Below are 18363 nucleotides of genomic sequence, written 5' to 3' on the forward strand. Positions count from 1 at the left end.
CTTCTTAAAAACTTCCAGTGTTGGAGCATTTTTAAATGTGAGGATCGTCTGTAAAGTTGCTTTTTCATCACTGTTTTAACTGGGAACGGTCAATAAATGAGGTCTGCGCAGGTAGGGCCAAAGTTGTTGCAAAGACCGCTGCTTTACTTGTAAAATCTTGCTTCTGCTTATCTGTGTTTCCAATCTAGAAAAGCTCGCTGGTTGTAAACTAAATGTGGCTGAAGTGACGCAGTCTGAAATTGGACAGAAACAGAAATTGCAGACTGTGCTGGAAGCTGTCTATGATTTACTTCGACCTCATGGCTGGACGATCAAATGGAGTGTGGACCGTAAGCATCAGCATTTAGCATTTAGCATACAAAAACCCCGTAGCATTTTGTATATGACAACTGCAGTGAGATGCTTATAGGCTCAAAGGGGGAAAGACTCAGCTTTACCCACAATGGACGAACGGATGGTGAAAATAACAGAACTTGCTTCGATGGTCAATTGGCAGTTTTAATTAAGAGAGGAAACATGATCTAAATTTCATGTTGATTGGAAAACCCTTATTGACTTTTGATACAGAAAAAAAAAAGAAAAGAAAAAGTATGATGTACGTTTTTGATGTTTAGGGAAAAAATAGATTTTAGAAAAAAATATAGTAATGTAACCATAAGGCAAGAGGTTAATTTACACTTATAACTTGTACAAGGAAATTGGAACCTGTTTCTTTATGATTTTTTTCTGCACTTTTAGCTTTTTCTTTCCTTATTTGTTTTTCTTTTCTTCTCTCTTTATTCTTAGGTCTTGTTTTATTCTTTTTCTTGAAATGTAGATAGATAGATAGATAGATAGATAGATAGATAGATAGATACTATAGATAGATACTATAGATAGATAGATAGATAGATAGATAGATAGATAGATAGATAGATAGATAGATAGATAGATAGATACTGTAGATAGATACAATAGATAGATGATAGATAGATATACAGTAAATAGATGATAGATTGGATAGATAGATACTATAGATAGATATAGATACTGTAAATAGATGATAGATAGAGATAGATAGATAGAAAGATAGATAGATAGATACTGTAAATAGATGATAGATGATAGATAGAGATAGATAGAGATAGATAGAAAGATAGATACTGTAAATAGATGATAGATTAGATAGATAGATAGATACTGTAGATAGATAGATACTGTAGATAGATAGATAGATAGATAGATAGATAGAGATAGATACTGTAAATAGATGATAGATATAGATATAGATAGATAGATAGAGATAGATAGATAGATAGATAGAGATAGATAGATACTGTAAATAGATGATAGATAGAGATAGATAGATACTGTAAATAGATGATAGATTAGATAGATAGATAGATAGATAGATACTATAGATAGATACTATAGATAGATAGATAGATAGATAGATACTGTAGATAGATACAATAGATAGATGATAGATAGATATACAGTAAATAGATGATAGATTGGATAGATAGATACTATAGATAGATATAGATACTGTAAATAGATGATAGATAGAGATAGATAGAGATAGATAGATAGAAAGATAGATAGATAGATACTGTAAATAGATGATAGATGATAGATAGAGATAGATAGAAAGATAGATACTGTAAATAGATGATAGATTAGATAGATAGATAGATACTGTAGATAGATAGATACTGTAGATAGATAGATAGATAGATAGATAGATAGATAGATAGAGATAGATACTGTAAATAGATGATAGATATAGATATAGATAGATAGATAGAGATAGATAGATAGATAGAGATAGATAGATACTGTAAATAGATGATAGATAGAGATAGATAGATACTGTAAATAGATGATAGATTAGATAGATAGATAGATAGATAGATAGATAGATAGATAGATAGATAGATGACAGACAGACAGACAGACAGACAGACAGACAGACAGACTGATATAGGTAATCAAACTGTTCCTGGAGTGGAATTAAATAGGCTCCCACCTGAAAACAGCCCAGCCTATTCAAAACTTCCCACGGTGACTTCTTGGTTTCCTTCTTCAGTGATCCATGGCAAGAACCTGGTGTCCATCCTCCACCTGCTGGTAGCTTTGGCCATGCATTTCCGGGCTACTATTCGGCTCCCTGAACATGTTTCTGTGCAAGTGGTCGTCGTAAAGGTAGGTACCCAAGAAAGATTTTAAGCTTTTCATGCATGTGTAATTAAGCTATGTGGTACTATAAAAGGAAAACAGTAATAAACCATCACTTCAAATATATTTATTTAAAAAATAATTTTTAAAATACAGACAATGCCACTAGTTTTGGGATAGTGGTGAATATCTGTAGCTCGGGTGTAGGATGAGGATAGAGGTTCGTTCTCCGAGATTGTGGGTTGCTGAATTTTGTTACCAGGCTAGGTAACATCTTCAGTGGAATTTAGGGGATGTCATTGTCGGTGTTCTTCTGCTTATAAGGGCTTTGTGTGGTCAGTAGGTCAGGTGAAGGTCACATCAGATCAGGGTTTTGTGACCCTGTTCCTCTAAGTCAGGGGTGTCAAACTCGATTTCATTGAGGGCCACATCAGGGTTGTGTTTGACGTTGGGGGCCAAGTGGGTGTGGCCATGGTGGGTGTGGCCAGCTCGATGTCATTCATGTCAGCGATGTCTGTAGCAGCCTGAGTCCTATGCCAGTGAAAATGGAGTCCCGAGCTCCGTTTTCACTGGCAGAGGATTGCTGGAGGCTGTCGCAGCTGAAAACGGTGGCCCTCTTGACCTCTGTTTTCGCTGACAGAGGCATAGCGGGCTGGTCCTTCGCTGTTTCCAGGGTGGCCCTGCGGGCCAGATCTAAGTACCTTGTGGGCCACATATGGCCCACGGGTCTTTAATTTGGCACCCCTGGTCTAAGTAGTGAGTCACCGATCACCAACACATTCTTTTTTCTCTTTGGGGAAATCATTCCCACTATTATAGCTTCATTTTTATTTTATTTTTTGCTTTAATTTATATGCCGCCCTTCTCCTGAGACTCAGGGTGGCTTACAATGCGTTAAGCAATAGCCTTCATACTTTTATATATTTATACAAAGTCAGCTTATTGCCCCCACAATCTGGGTCCTCATTTTACCTACCTTTGAAAGGATGGAAGGCTGAGTCAACCTTAAGCCTGGTGAGATTTGAACTTGCAGTAATTGCAAGCAGCAGATGCTAAAAACAGTGCTTTAGTCCACTCTACTACAGGCTCTCAACTTTTCACTTCTCTACGGCATTTTGTGGACACCCTATCATCTGCCTTCCCATCTGTCTGTCTGTCTGTCTGTCTGTCTGCCCATCCATCCATCCATCCATCCATCCATCCATCCATCCATCCATCCATCCATCCTGCTATGCTAGCTGTGTTGGTGAAGTTCGTTCTTTGGTGTCTTTTCTCTGCTACATTAGTAATGCTGTTACAATAAATGGGTTGTGTCAATCTGCAGAGTTTGTAAAGCTTGTACACCAATGGGGAAGATTAATACACCTTTCTGGTTTGAAAGTTTGCTTCTTATTTAAAGTTTGTCCAGATGTGGGGTAAGATTTTTTTCTTGTTGCTGAAGGCAGAAAAGTGTATCTGGTTAGGTTGTCTCCTGCCTTCAGAGATGTTTAACACTTCTATTAATTCTATCGGTTTGAGATAAAGGAGAACTGACTCTTTTCTAATTCTGCTCCTCTAGTTAGCAAAAAGAACACATTGCTTTCTTGTAAGGTGTCATTCCTATGCACTTCTTCAGTTACTTCTTCCAGCATTTCATTAGTCCTGACTTTGATTTTCTTCCAGAAGCGAGAAGGGTTACTTCAGACGGCCCATGTGACCGAGGAAATCACTACTACAACTGAGTAAGCTCTGTGTTTTTACTGCTGTGTGCACAAAGTTGAGCTCTCCATGTTACTTCATTTTGGTTGGCACATAGAATTGTTCTCTGGAATCAGATCAGAAAGTCCCAAAGTTGTTTTTTTCAGGAGGCAACTGGACTTCCTTGTTTTTTCTTTGAGGACGTTTCGCTTCTCATCCAAGAAGCTTCTTCAGCTCTGACAGGATAGTGGGGAACGGAAGGATTTATATTCCTTGCAGACAACTGGTCATTTGCATCCTTTTTGAAGGTCGTTGAAGCCCTTGGAAGTTTATCTGTGTCCTCAGGGTCACCTGAGTAGTGGAAATGGTTCCTGTAGTTAGCTTTTTTTTCCTCTGGAAATCCATTCCTACTCCCACACCATTCACCACTCAGGTGACCCTGAGGAATACAGGGTCTGTCCTACTACTTACCTTCGGATAGTTGCAGCCAGGCCTTGCACACCTCAGCCGATTTCTTCTGCCGGCAAGGCTTTCCTGAAGGCCTCTGTAGCCGATAACAGGGCTCCGGATCGATCCAGAGGGCTGTTATCGGCTGCAGACGCCTTCTGGAAAGCCTTGCTCGCCTTGCCAGATGAACAAGTTCCTGAAGGCCAAAATAGCAAAAAAGAGGCTGGGGGCGACGTGTGCATGTGAGGTGAGTCAGTGGATGACATTCCCCCTGAAAATAAGACCTGGTGCCTTTTTTTGTGGCAAAAAAAATTAAAATAAGACAGGGTGTTATTTTTGTGGAAACACGGGTAGCAAAGCAGACCTTTTCAGGCCACGAGACATAGAGATTAAAGGGGGACTGAAAGGGTTGTCTCAAAGAAAGACCTTGGAAATTCATATTATCATTCCATTGATGTGTTAGGAGATTTTACTTCCGTGGTTTTCAATATTCTGATATTTTTTGAGCAGTGATCTCTCTCTGGTCGCCCTCACCTGCTGCTTTCAAACGGAAGAGAGTTTGAGGAGCCATTATAGAAAGTGCCAGAAAGAGCTGTGGAGAGAGAGGTTCGGGGTGGGGGTGGTGTTCCAGAATTTTCTGGAACAAATCAGAGAAACATGCCGTAGGCCAGGGGTCAGCAACCTGCAGCTCTGGAGCCACATGTGGCTCTTTCAACCCTTTGCTGCAGCTCCCTGTCACTCAAAATATGTGTCACAACCACCAATGTGCGACACCCGCTGGCACACGATTTATTGAGCTTTTCAACCCCCAGTAGGCCAACCATGGATAAACCCAAGAAAAGAAAAGTTTCAGAAGAAAACAGAACATTTAATTGAACTACATACACTAATTTTGTGGCCACTCAAGAAATAGTCAGGCACGAGAAGGGTTTTGTGGCTCCCAGTGTTTTCTTTTCTGTGGGAAATGGGTCCAAATGGCTCTTTGAGTGTTTAAGGTTGCAGACCCCTGCCCTAGGCAATGTGGATAGCGATTCTGTATAGCTTTGAAAAGCTGTGCAGGCTAAAAACATCCGATGATGAAAAAGAGTCTCTTTGCATGATTCCTTAAGAACTATGAACATTTAGGAAGCCATTAATTATTATTTTTTTAATTTCTTGTTTCCAGAATGATGATGGGAAGGTTTGGTAAGTAAAAGATTTTAACTTGGAAAACTGAAGTTCTCAAAGAACTGAAATTGTGGCTTAAATTGTAGCTTAAACTCTTCAAGTTTATTATGATTAATGATATGAGATATTTATCATCATAAAATGTTAAGCATTTTGTGTCAAAGTTGACTGTAGTTTTGCTCAGTCCAGTCCAGTTTTCAAGCTGGGGTGGGGGGGGGCAATTATCTTTTCTGTTGCATCCTTCCATTTTCTCTAATTTCTGGGCTTCTTAATCAGCATGCTGGTTGGGGAATTCTATGAGCTAAAGTTCACATATCTTAAAGTTGCCAAAGGTTGAGAAACACTGGATTTAAAACCTTGTTCTGCTGCTGGTCTAATCCTGACAAACCTAGGATGCTGTATTGATCCAATTGGAAGATAAGGGTTCCTGGAGAGTGTGGGTGTGTATATATATCTGTGTAGTTTTGTGCTTTATATGTGAGAATGGTTTGTGTGTGCAAGAGAATGACCGCTATTTGAAGTTGTAGAATGAATTGATTTGATAAATGGGATGTTACATTTTACAGGCAATTAAATTTAACCAGGAGTTGTTAATTCAAGTAGATGCTTATTTTCCCGGAGTCTGCTGTTTTGTGGACCTGTGGTTTTTGACACCTATCTATGTGTACATACCTCTATACACATTGTACACATATAGAAGTATAGTCTTAATACAAATAGATGTGCACATTTATAAGGAGGAAAAATCCACGGGATTTGGTTGGGAAGCAAGGTAGCATATGAGATTTTTGTCTTGTGTTGACGTTTATTTATTCTTTTAGAAAACAGTATCATCTTAAATTTAAAACCCTCTTCCTTTTAGATAAACATACCCTGTTTCCCCTAAAATAAGACATCCCCTGATAATAAGTCCAGTCGGGCTTTTGAGCGCATGCACTAAAATAACCCCCCCCGAAAATAAGCCCGCCCTGAAAATATTTAAACACATGCACAGCCGGTCCCCTCCATTTCCTCTGGTTTCCTCCACGCGCCCCAAAATAATAAAACCTCCCCAAAAATAAGACCAAGTGCTTATTTCGGGATTCGAAAAAAATGTAAGACAGGGTTTTATTTTCGGGGAAACACGGTAGCAATAGCAATAGCACTTATATACCGCTTCACAGTGCTTTACAGCCCTCTCTAAGCAGTTTACAGAGTTAGCATATTGCCCCTAACAATCTGAGTTCTCATTTTACCGACCTCGGAAGGATGAAAGGCTGAGTCAGCCTTGAGCCTGGTGAGATTCAATCTGCCAAACTGCTGGCAGTCAGCAGTCAGCAGAAGTAGCCTGCAGTACTGCACTCTAACCACTGCGCCACCGTGGCTAATATACAGGGGTGGGTTCTACTTACCTTTACTACCGGTTTTCAGCGGGGCTGTGTGCGCGTTCGCTTTGCCCGCGCGCATGCGCAGAAGCATTTTGATGATGTCAGGTCGGTGGGCGGGGCCTCCCACCAGTTTTACTACCGGTTCTATAGAACCGGTGCGAACCGGGGGCAACCCGCCACTGCTCATATACTATGTCTAGTCATGTTTTCATTTTACATTGTGCTACATATAAAAATCGCTATGTATAGTTCTTTCCATTGAATTCTCACTATTTTAACAAACTTTTCTTTTTCTCTTTTAAACCAGAGCGAGATGCCTTTGATACACTCTTTGACCATGCCCCAGATAAATTAAGTGTGGTAAAAAAGGTAAAATTTGTGTTTAATGAGCCTCTTCATTTCTTTTGTTTACTGCGGGATGCTTGGTTCCCTTGGTGCAACGAAAAAGCCAATTTATGCAACTGAATGAAGAACAGGATAGCTAGACTCCTGGGATGCAGTACAGGTAGTCCTTGACTTACAACAGTTTGTTTAGTGACCGTTCAAAGTTACAACGGCACTGACAAATGTGACTTATGACTGTTTTTCACAGTTACGACCTTTGACGCATCCCATGATCATGAGATCAAAATTCAGATGCTTGGCAACTGGATCATATTTCTGACCACTGCAGTGTCCCAGGGGGTCACCTGATCCTCTTTTTGTGACCTTCTGACGAGCAAAGTCAATGGGGAAACCCAATTCACTTAACAACCGGGTTACTAACTTATCAACTGCAGTGATTCATTTAACAACTGTGGCAAGAAAGGCCGTAACATGAGACAAAGCTCACTTAACAAATGCCTAACAACAGAAATTTTGGTCTCAATTATGGTTGTAAGTTGAGGACTACCTGTGTATGACAGCCAAGAACTCAGAATTTAGGTTGCTATTTTAAATAGAATAATATTATCCAGGGTTGAGCTCAGCTTTAGGATAACCTTGTGCTCAGTGCTATATCTGTTCATGGGAATAAGCATGTGGAATATTATTAGACTTCCTCGGCAGTTGTGTGAAACTTGTTCCCCTAAATTCCAAATATTATAAATTTTGTACAATCCTCTGTTGCAGGTAAACTTCTGCTCCTTCTAATAAAACTGAGAACTGCTGTGCAGGTCTTATCAGATGAATGGAAGGCTTGAATGTTACTTTGAATTCTACCCGTGTTTTCTCAAAAATAAGACCGGATCTTATATTAATTTTTGCTCCAAAAGATGCCTTGGGGCTTATTTTCTGGTTAGGTCTTATTTTCAGGGAAATATGATACTAAAATGTGGGTCCATGTGGCCGACGATTTTACCTGGGGCTTATTTTTAGGGTAGGGCTTATATTACGTGCATCCTGAAAAAACCATGCTCGGGCTTATTTTCCGGTTGGGTCTTATTTTCAGAGAAACACGGTAAATAGTTAAGACACTATTATTTTTTTTAATTGAATATTGGTTGGATATTTATTTCTCTAATCACTGTATTCTTCCTTGCTTTTCAGTCCTTGATCACTTTTGTAAACAAACACTTAAACAAGCTGAATTTGGAGGTGTCGGAATTAGAAAGCCAGGTAAGACTTCTAAGAACAACATTGGATATCTATACTCCAGCTACTTGGACCCATAATTTAAACAAAAGCTACTGATGGCCCATTTGAAACTATTTTAGTAACTAGCTTATTTTATTGCTTATATCCCCAAATATTGATGGGAGATTATCAGGAGAGTTTTTACCATTTCCCACTGAACATTTTTTTGCTTTTGGTCTTTCTGCAAAAATATTATTATTATTATTATTATTATTATTATTATTATTATTATTATTATTATTATTATTATTATTATTATTAATAATAATAATAATACTACTAATAATAATACTACTACTAATAATAATAATAATAATAATAATAATAATAATAATAATAATAATAGAAAGGTAAAGAGACTATTAAAAAGACTATAGGATTCAGTTAGGGTATTTTAGCAGTAGTGTGGAAGTGGCTTGCCATGGCCTTTTTCCAGAATGCTCTTCTACATCCCAATAGCCCTCTACTGTAGGATTTCCTGGTGGTCTCCCATCCAAATTTTAACTAGGCAGAATTGTGCTGAGCTACCACCTGCTCAACTGAAAGGAGACTTATATGACATAGCATTTGTATCCCCAACCAAACAAAACAAACGCAGCAGGCGATTGTGCTGATGTTTCGCTGTGCATTGTTCCTAACATTCAGTGAAATGTTGTTTTTATGAATGTGAGTTCTAAAGATGAACTGTGTCTCTATGGCGTATGGCAACTAGGTATGAGCCAGCCGTGTCTTGCAGTGTCCTGCAGCTACCAGAAAGGCTAATGCAGTCTTAGGTTGCTTCAATAGAGGGATAGTTTCAAGATCATGTGAAGTGATAGTACTTGAAATACCGCATACAGTTCTGGTCATCACGATATGAAAAAAAATTGCTGAGACTCTAAAAACTGAGCAGAGAAGAACAACAAAGCTGACAAAGTTTATGGAAGCTAAACTGTATGATGAATGATTGAGGGAACTAATACATCTAGTCCAGGGATACTATTCAGCAGGTTCTGACAGGTTCTGGAGAACCGGTAGCGGAAATTTTGAGCAGTTCGGAGAACCGGTAGCGGAAATTTTGAGCAGTTCGGAGAACCAGCAGATACTACCTGGCTGCCCCAGAGTGGGGTGGGGTGTGAATGGAGATTTTGCAATATTCTTCTCCCAGGAGTGGGGAGGGAATGGGGATTTTGCAATATCCTTCCCCTGGAGTGGGGTGGGAATGGAGATTTTGCAGTATCCTTCCCCTGCCACGCCCACCAAGCCACACCCACAGAACCGGTAGTAAAAAAAGTTGGTTTTCACCACTGCCCCTGATCCAAAGCACCTGAGGGCAGGATAAGAAATCACGGATGGAAGATCATTAAGGAAAGACCCAACTTAGAACTGAGGAGAAATTTCCTGTCAATGAGAACGATTCATCAGTGGAATGGCTCTGCCTCCAAAAATTGTTGGTGGTCCATCACTGGAGCTTTGCAAGAAAACGGACAGCTATTTGGTAGAAAGAGTCTCCTGAAGACCTCTAGAAGACCTCTAAGGTCCCTTCTAATCTATTACTCTGTGTTCTAAGCAAGTACCATTGCACTCTTCAGTATCTGTCAGCTCAAAGGCAAGGTTGGGTGGCTTGAGATCTGAATGAGAATTGATCGATTCCTGGATCACTTGGGAACACTTTGGGAATTCTTCTAGACATCCTCTAAGGCAGGGGTCTGCAACCTTGGCAACTTTAAGACTTGTGGACTTCAACTCCCAGAATTCCTCAGCCAGCAAAGAGGAATTCTGGGAGTTGAAGTCCACAAGTCTTAAAGTTGCCAAGGTTGGAGACCCCTGCTCTAGGGTTTCCCTCCTTAGCTGAAAATTAATAACCAAAACTGTTGAATATTCTGCTCAGACTCAGCCTGCCCAAAATGTCGCCGATAGAGGTGGTGGCCATGTTGACTGGAAGATCTTCAGCCCAGTGAAGGTCTTCTGCAGCCGCTTGATGCTCATTGTTGTGGCTCCGTTACCTGAGCCTGTGTTATCGGAGGGAGAAGGCTCCGAACATGAAGGAGAGGAGTTGGCCAGGCCTCCCTCTCCAGGACCCTCCTCTCTGGCAATGCCTCAGGTGTCTCCCGTAGGAGAAGAGATTGGCCAGGAGCCAGGTATCTCCTCGCAGTCGGACAGTGACGGAGATAAGTCTTGGGTGGATCCACGCCAGCATCGGAGAGACAGGCGCGCGCAGCAGAAGAGGAGGCGTGTCAGAGATTAAGCTGAGTCACTGGACCACACCCCACAGGGGATAAAAGGGGGTGGCCATTCAGACTCTGTGACGAACAAAACAAACTACTAGCGAGTCACATTGTATCTTTGAAACAACGTTATCTGCCTTGGATTTAATACGGACTGGACTTGACAATTCTTGAACTGTGTGTATCTTGTTTGGGTTTATCTGTCGGAGGAACAACCCCTCCCTCTATGACTAAAGTTCTTGGCAAGCAGCTACTGGGTTGCTGCCAAGCCTCTTATCGAAAGAATTTGTTGTCTGCCAGTTTTATTTAACCCCTGGCTATCTGTTTGTATGCGTGTGTGAGACGGGGACAGAACACTCATCTTCATATCTGGCACTTCTTCTCAGTTTGCAGACGGCGTCTACTTGGTGCTACTGATGGGCCTCCTTGAAGATTATTTTGTTCCTCTCCATCACTTCTTCTTAACACCTGAAAGTTTGGATCAGAAGGTGAGCAGTAATCACACCGGGCATTTTATTTATTTATGAAAATCGATGCAACCATGTGAATCCCTCTCAGTGACTTCATGCTGCTTATAAGGATAAAAACCCAATATTTATAAAAGCGATACTCTCCCATCCCCCTGAGGACAACAGTCAGTGAAGCCATTTGATGAGCTCACACCAGAGGTGGGTTTCAGCAGGTTCTGACCAGTTCTGGAGAACCGGTAGCAGAAATTTTGAGTAGTTCGGAGAACCGGTAGTAAAAATTCTGACTGGCCCCGCCCCCATCTATTCTCTGCCTCCTGAGTCCCAGATGATTGGGAGGAAATGGGGATTTTACAGTATCCTTCCCCTGGAGTAGGGTGGGAATGGAGATTTTACAGTATCCTTCCCCTGCCACGCCCACCAAGCCACACCCACAGAACCGGTAGTAAAAAATTTTGAAACCCACCACTGGCTCACACCCTTCAGGAGTTCCCAGACCTGTTGGCAAAACTAGCTATTCAGGGCCTTGTGAAAGTGTCAAAGGCAGATACAATCCTTGGTTGTATAAACAGAGGCATAGAATCAAAATCAGGTGAAGTATTAGTTCTGCTTTATAAAACCTTAGACCACATCTGGAATACTGCATTCAGTTTTGGTCATCAGATTACAAAAAAGATATTGAAATTTTTTTTGGGGGGGGCAAATTGCAAAGAAGAGCAACTGAGATGATTAAAGACCTGGAGACTAAAACATGAAGGACATGAAGTTGTGAGAATTGGATATGGCCAGTCTAGAGAGAGGAAGGACTAGGAGGGACATGATAGCAGCATTCCAGCGTTTGAGGAGCTGCCACAAAGAAGAGGGCGTCAATTTATTTTTCCAAAGCACCAGAAGGCAAGACAAGAAACGATGGATGGAAACTCATCAAGGAGAGAAGCAACCTGGAATTAAGGAGAAACTTCTTGGCAGTGAGGACGATTAACCAATAGAACACCCACCACTTCAGAGGTGGTGGGTGCTTCATCACTGGAGGTTTTTAAGAAAAGACTGGACAGCCACTTGTCTCAAATTGTATAGGGAGTTGGACTAGAAGACCTCTAAGGCCCCTTCCAGTTCTATTCTGGAAGGGACCTGATTGAAGTGGGGGCCAATCTTATTTCTGTGGATGATGTTCTACACAGGGGAAGCCACCATGAAGAAACCTTTCTTCTTGGACTCATTAGATAGACTTTCTTAGGGGAGGGGATCCATAGCATTCCCTACCTCCCTACTCTGGTGGGTCAGGTAAGTGTGAGTAAGTAAGTAAGATGAACAACGACAGGAGACTCAAGAACAAGACCAAGAGGATAGAAGTAAAGCGGAGAGGGTAGAAGGACTCATGCAGATCTACCCTGCACAAAACCATGCGAGCCACTGCAGTTTGAACAATGGAAGATTCCTGATACTTTTCAAGGGCAACCTCATGTAGAGTGTTCAAGTGGGGAAGTGTCTAAGAACCTGGGTAACTGTGAGCAGAAATTATTAAACTAGGAAAGGGCATAACCGGCACACAATCTTCAGTTGCGAAAAGTCCCTCCTGGCCACCACTGGTACCTGCTCTTTGAGCAGGAATTATGAGTCCAGAAGAATCCCCAGATTACATACTGGGTCTAATTGGGGCCATGACACTCCATCCGAGACCAAAAGTGGCAATTCTGTAGGGACTGAAGAACCTCAAACCCAGAGCCATTCCGTCTTGCCAGGGTTCAGTTTCAGCCCATTTCTTCCCATCTGGTCTTTAAAGGTTTCCAAGCACCACAAGAGGGAAGTCACAGCATCGCTTAACTCACCGTGGGCTGAGACATGGGTGTCATCAGCATATTGATGATATCTCAGCCCACGGTGGTGCATGATCTCACCCAACGGCTTCATGTAGATGTTAAACAGAAGTTGGAGAAAGTGCCGAGCCCTGCAGGACTCTGCAAAAACAGGAGACCAGGGCTGAACCTCTTGCTTCCTATCGACACTGACTGAGAGCGAGTCCAGAGGAAGGAAGTGAACTAGGACAATATAGACACTCTCCGTTTCCAACTCCTGAAGCCACTCCAGAAGGATACGATGGTTGCTGGTGTCGAAGACTGCCGAGGGCAAGTAGAGGAAGTTTGAATGTACTATCCTCATCCTGATTCTGCCAGAAATTAACAAAGAGCATGACCAATGCTGTTTCCATCCCATAGCCAGGTCTGAACCCTGACTGGAAAGGGTCTAGATCAGGAGTCCCCAATCCCTGGTCCTGGACCAGCACGGACCACAGCAGAAACCAGACCATGCAAACAAGTGAAGCCCCATCCACGGGATGCACGCAGCATATGAAACCATGGGCTTCCCAGTCCACAGAAGAAACCTCTCTCCGTGGAACCTGTCCCTAGTGCCCAAAGATTGGGGTCCGTTGATGTAGATAATCTATTTCATCCAGGATTATCTAGAGCTGCCGCAAAGCCACGTTCTCAAAACAACCTTCCGAGATTCTGTCTGGTTATGACACTTTTGTTTTTAAACGGATAGAGCTTCGATTGCATCATTGCTGCTGCCATCTTGACTTTTTTGGACCGCGCCCGGTGGACACCTCTGCAAACAGACAATACATAAGTGGAATGCACTTAGGTGAGCCTAAGTCAACTGATTTTCAACCTTGGGAACTTTTAAGATATGTGGACTTCAACTCCCAGAATTGTTCAGCCCAGAGAATTCTGGGAGTTGAAGTCCACACATCTCCGCGTTCCAACAGTTGAAAAACACCGGCCTAAATGAAGAACACAAGGTTGAGCCTCTCCTTGTATTGGGTGCATTCCACTGGTGGGTTCCTCCCGGTTCGGTCCGGTTCGGCCGAGCCGGTAGCGGTGACGATATGACGTCACCGAACCGGTTCTCCCCCCCCTCCCACCCCCCACCCTCCCTCCCACCCCCACCCCCCCCACATTATTCTTACCTTTTATTTGGTCCTACCCCCGATCTATTGCTGCCTCCTGAGTCCCAGCTGATGACTAGAGGGAAAAAAACTGTTTAAACTCTTGCCGCAGGGCTTCAAAGGGCCGTCCTACAGCTGATCAGTGTTAAAAGCAAACAAATGAGTCGGGTCGTAAGTGCGAGGACTGGTTGTAAGTGTGAGGACCTTCCTGAAATGACTGACCAGCTAGCCACGCCCACCTAGTCACATGACATCAAAGCCACACCCACAAAATAAGCCACGCCCACAGAACCGGTAGTAAAAAAATTTAGAACCCACCCCTGGTGCATTCACTCATGATAGCTGTTGCCTTTTCATAAAATTGGTTACTCAGAAAAGAGGTTAGCAGCCATTACAAGAATCTAATCATGCCATTATGTTGTCTGATTCCTTCTTCAGGTTCACAATGTCTCTTTTTCTTTTGAGCTGATGCAAGATGCGGGGCTTAAGAAACCAAAAGCGCGACCAGAAGGTATTGCCTGAAGATCTGGAACTGAAGTTCTCAGAAAGTAAACTTAAATAAATTAAAATAAACTTAAGACCCTCCATGTCTGGCCAGAGGAGATGAGCAATTGCTTCTTGCAAATGAGAGCAGTATTAAACTCATCCTGCCTGCCCTAATGCTGCTAGGAATTTTAAGCCCTAAGCACCAAAAGAGCCTTGGTGGGGCAGCGGACTAAAGTGCTGTTAAATAGCACTTAACTGCCAGCTGCCTGCAATTACTGCAAGTTCAAATCTCACCAGGCTCAAGGTTGACTAGGCCTTCCATCCTTCTGAGGTAGGTAAAATGAGGACCCGGATTGTGGGGGCAATAAGCTGACTTTGTATAAAAAAGAACACCGCTTGGGGGGGGCGTGGGCGTGAAAGCCCTACTAAGCAGGTATATACAAAAGTATGAAGGCTATTGCTTAACGCATTGTAAGCCACCCTGAGTCTCTGGAGAAGACCAATTAATCGAACCAATTAATTAATTAATTAATTGCATGTAAACTAAAACTGTGCTATAGGACAGTACTCAGACATCATTAACCATAAAACCTCACCATATATAAAGCTATTAAATAAAATCCTAAAATATCAAGGTTGCCTATGCTTAACCTTAAAGTGTACTTCATTCCAATAGGAATGTTTAGTATTGAAATGTTTAACGCTATCTGTGCCCCAAGATTATTTTTAGATTAGCACTAAAGATAAAAATTTCACTCTAAGGCTGCCCCCAGATTATTTCTTGCCAGAGAACCCTAATCCTAAATTCACTCTAATGTCAATGGTAACTTTTACCCCTAACAAATATCCCCAATCCTAGGATAATTCTGAAACTATCACTGAAATGAACTTTGGATCTCGAGATAGACCAAGCTTGAATTCACCTTGATGCCAACAAGAAGTTTATATAAATATGTTTATATAAACATATATAAACTAGCACTAAAGATAAGACTTGTTAAGGTTATTGTTGTTGTGTTACCAACCAGCAGTGTAGATTGCACAGAGAAACGTTGCTGAGAGCAATGAATAAGAGATATGCAAACTGGTTTATCAAAAGCTTACTTTATAGTAGAAAAACAGTTTCATAGTCTTTAAACAAATTCCAAGTCTTTGCCAGTAAATCAGTCCAGTAGCTACAGAATCTTCTTACTCAACAAACAGTAGTTGGTTAGAATAACAAACTCACTCTGGTTCACAAACCACGATGGTTGCAGATCCATCAAACGATGATTACAGATAACAACTCCTCTCAATGGTAGCTTATCATCACAGCTTCATCATCTCATTATCTTCATACACAACGGCAGCATAGCATAGCAGAGCAGCTTCCTCATCAACAGCAGATCATAGCAGCTTCCTCATCAACAGCAGATCATAGCAGCAACAGAACACGTTACAGAAGCTTTGCTTAAATATTCTCACAACCAGTAATTATGTGATTACAGCATGACTCAGCATTAAAGCCACATAATACAGTTTCAGCTTAAAGTTACAATACACTTATATTGCCTGGACAACATAGTTAGGCTCAAACCATATCCTAACAAGACTTTTTCAGTTGCAATTCAAAATCACGTTTTGGTAAAGAAAAGCCACTACTATCAGGCCTGGAAGCCATCTTTTTTGTTGGTTCTTCAGGCCTGCCACATTTATTACGACTGTGGGAAACTGGGAGGGGGGTTTGTATGGAGCCAGGGTGATATATAGTCATAATAACATTCCTTTCTCGGAGAGTCAAGGTCATCTTGCCCTGCACCTGGATGGCTGGAACTGGGAGGCATCTCCAGTTGGGATGGTGCTTTGATTGGACCATGTAATGGCCATGTGGATGTTGGGGCAGGGACTTGAATTTTCCTTTCAGTGTGGAAAACCTGGAAACTTTCAGATTTGGGTTTTCCCAGATGTGCCATTATGACATCTCTAATAAAATGGAACTTTGAGGAACTTCAAGCCTTGGAGTTTTCTTTCGTTGGGGGTGTTACTTGAAACCCTGACAACTACATGTTTTCCTTTTTGTTTCTCCCTTAGATGTTGTCAACCTGGATCTGAAGTCTACCTTGCGGGTTTTATACAACTTGTTCACGAAGTACAAGAACGCAGAGTGACCTGAACTTCTCCAGAGACCGCAAGGGGTGTCCCAGAAAACTGCCTTTGATTTTTTCCTTCCTATGTTTTGTTGTCTGTCCAGTCAGTTTCCTAACTTGGTGGCCTTCAGTTGGGTTGGTAGGCAGTTCCCATTATCTGACATGAGTGAGACCAGTTCAAGAACGAAAACAGTTGTCCAATAATCTGGAAGCTAACCAGGTTGGGGATGGCTGGTTTCTGTTTGTTTTTTTGTGTTGTAAACCCTCTGTGCTTAGAGCCCACAGCCTGCCTTTGGAAATGATTTTTTTCTCCCTGGAAATATCTACCGTACTTTTCGGAGTATAAGACACACTTTTTCCCCCTCTAAAAGAGGGAGGAAATGTTGGTGTGTCTTATACACTGAATACAGCCATTTTTGGCCTCCCGAAACTTCGCCCCACGGGTCCCATTTTCACCAAAAACGGGCCCGTTTTTCACAAAAACACTGTGTGCAGAGGGTTTGGGAGGCCTGCAGAGTGCTCCCGGGGGTTGGGGACGGCAAAAACGCGATGCGTGGGGGGTTTGGGAGGCCAAAAATGGGCCCGTTTTTCACAAAAACGGTGCACACAGAAGGTTTGGGAGGCCTGCAGAGTGCTCCTGGGGGTTGGGGAGGGCAGAAACCGGATGCATGGAGGCCAAAAACTGTTCTTGTTTTCCTCTTCGAAAACTTGGTGCATCTTATAGTCCGAAAAATACGGTAGGTTCTGCTTTAGTCTTCTGCAGAACTGTTGCTTACAGTCTTCCCTGTTGAGCCATAGTTGCTCAAGTATTCTAACTGATTCCAACAATGGGGTCGCAAACTGGCCAGGCATTGTTGAGAAGAAAGTGCCGTGTCTGGAAGTTGGCATAGGTTCAGTCTGGGCTCCAAATCTCAACTTCTGCAGTGAACATGCTTGAGTCCCATCACCTTGGTAGTATAATGGAAACAACACGACCTTCCTAGCAAGGTCATTGTAGGGCTTGTGCAAGGCGAAAGCTTATAGGAATGCTAATTGTGATGTGAGCTGGTTTTTAAAAATGTGTTCTGGATGAGAATGATAGTGATCAATTTGTGGAAGGAGAGCTCCTGTTTTCCAGATTTTCCAGGAGTAATTCTGTGTCCTTTTTGCCCTGATTTAGGCACATCTAGGCTTCCTTTTCATATTTCGGGAGCGGTGATCTAAGGCTGTTTTCTAAATCGATGACTGCATTGCTTCCCTTTTGATATCACCTATCCCATGACCTCACTCCGTATATATATTGTACATCTCGGATGGCATAAATTGCCCGTTTTGAATAAAATAAAACCTTTTCTGATGAAAATTCTGGGTGTATAGAGTTGTCGGTTCCCACAAAGCTTGCTTTGCAAATGGGGATTCCTCATTAAGACAGAGATTGATGGCCTGCAAAGGAAGGATAATCTTTCATCTTAAAATAATGCACTCCTGTTAGCCTCAGAAAAAGGAGTGGACTTGTAACTCTTTGCAATCTGCGGTTCAAACTTTCTCTTCTTAAAAATGGATTAAACATGCACCACAAACTTTCCGTAAAGAGGCTTCTTGAACTAAGTCAGTAGCAACATTCTTGCAAGGTAGGCTGGTCTGAGATAAAGTGACTGGGCCAAAATCATGTTGTATGGGACTTGAACATGGCTCTGCCTACTCCAAAGTCGTCATACTCAG

General features: G+C 42.0%; 1 protein-coding gene across 3 annotated transcripts in view; it reads left to right on the top strand.

Moving 5' to 3' along the window:
- The window catches only part of PARVB (parvin beta), a 57933-nt gene extending 39929 nt beyond the window's left edge, over positions 1-18004 (top strand). For all 3 annotated transcript variants that reach the window (XM_060684155.2, XM_087873289.1, XM_087873288.1), the window contains exons 5-13: positions 189-329; positions 2069-2184; positions 3820-3878; positions 5447-5466; positions 7123-7184; positions 8343-8411; positions 11023-11124; positions 14489-14561; positions 16607-18004. In XM_060684155.2, the coding sequence (XP_060540138.1) occupies positions 189-329; positions 2069-2184; positions 3820-3878; positions 5447-5466; positions 7123-7184; positions 8343-8411; positions 11023-11124; positions 14489-14561; positions 16607-16683 (719 nt within the window). In that variant the 3' untranslated portion in view covers positions 16684-18004. The remainder of the gene's footprint in view (positions 1-188; positions 330-2068; positions 2185-3819; positions 3879-5446; positions 5467-7122; positions 7185-8342; positions 8412-11022; positions 11125-14488; positions 14562-16606) is intronic.
- The last annotated feature ends 359 nt before the right edge of the window (positions 18005-18363 follow it).

Source organism: Pantherophis guttatus, chromosome 7, assembly GCF_059756535.1.
Source record: "Pantherophis guttatus breed Tessera chromosome 7, ASM5975653v1, whole genome shotgun sequence".
NCBI lineage: Eukaryota > Metazoa > Chordata > Lepidosauria > Squamata > Colubridae > Pantherophis > Pantherophis guttatus.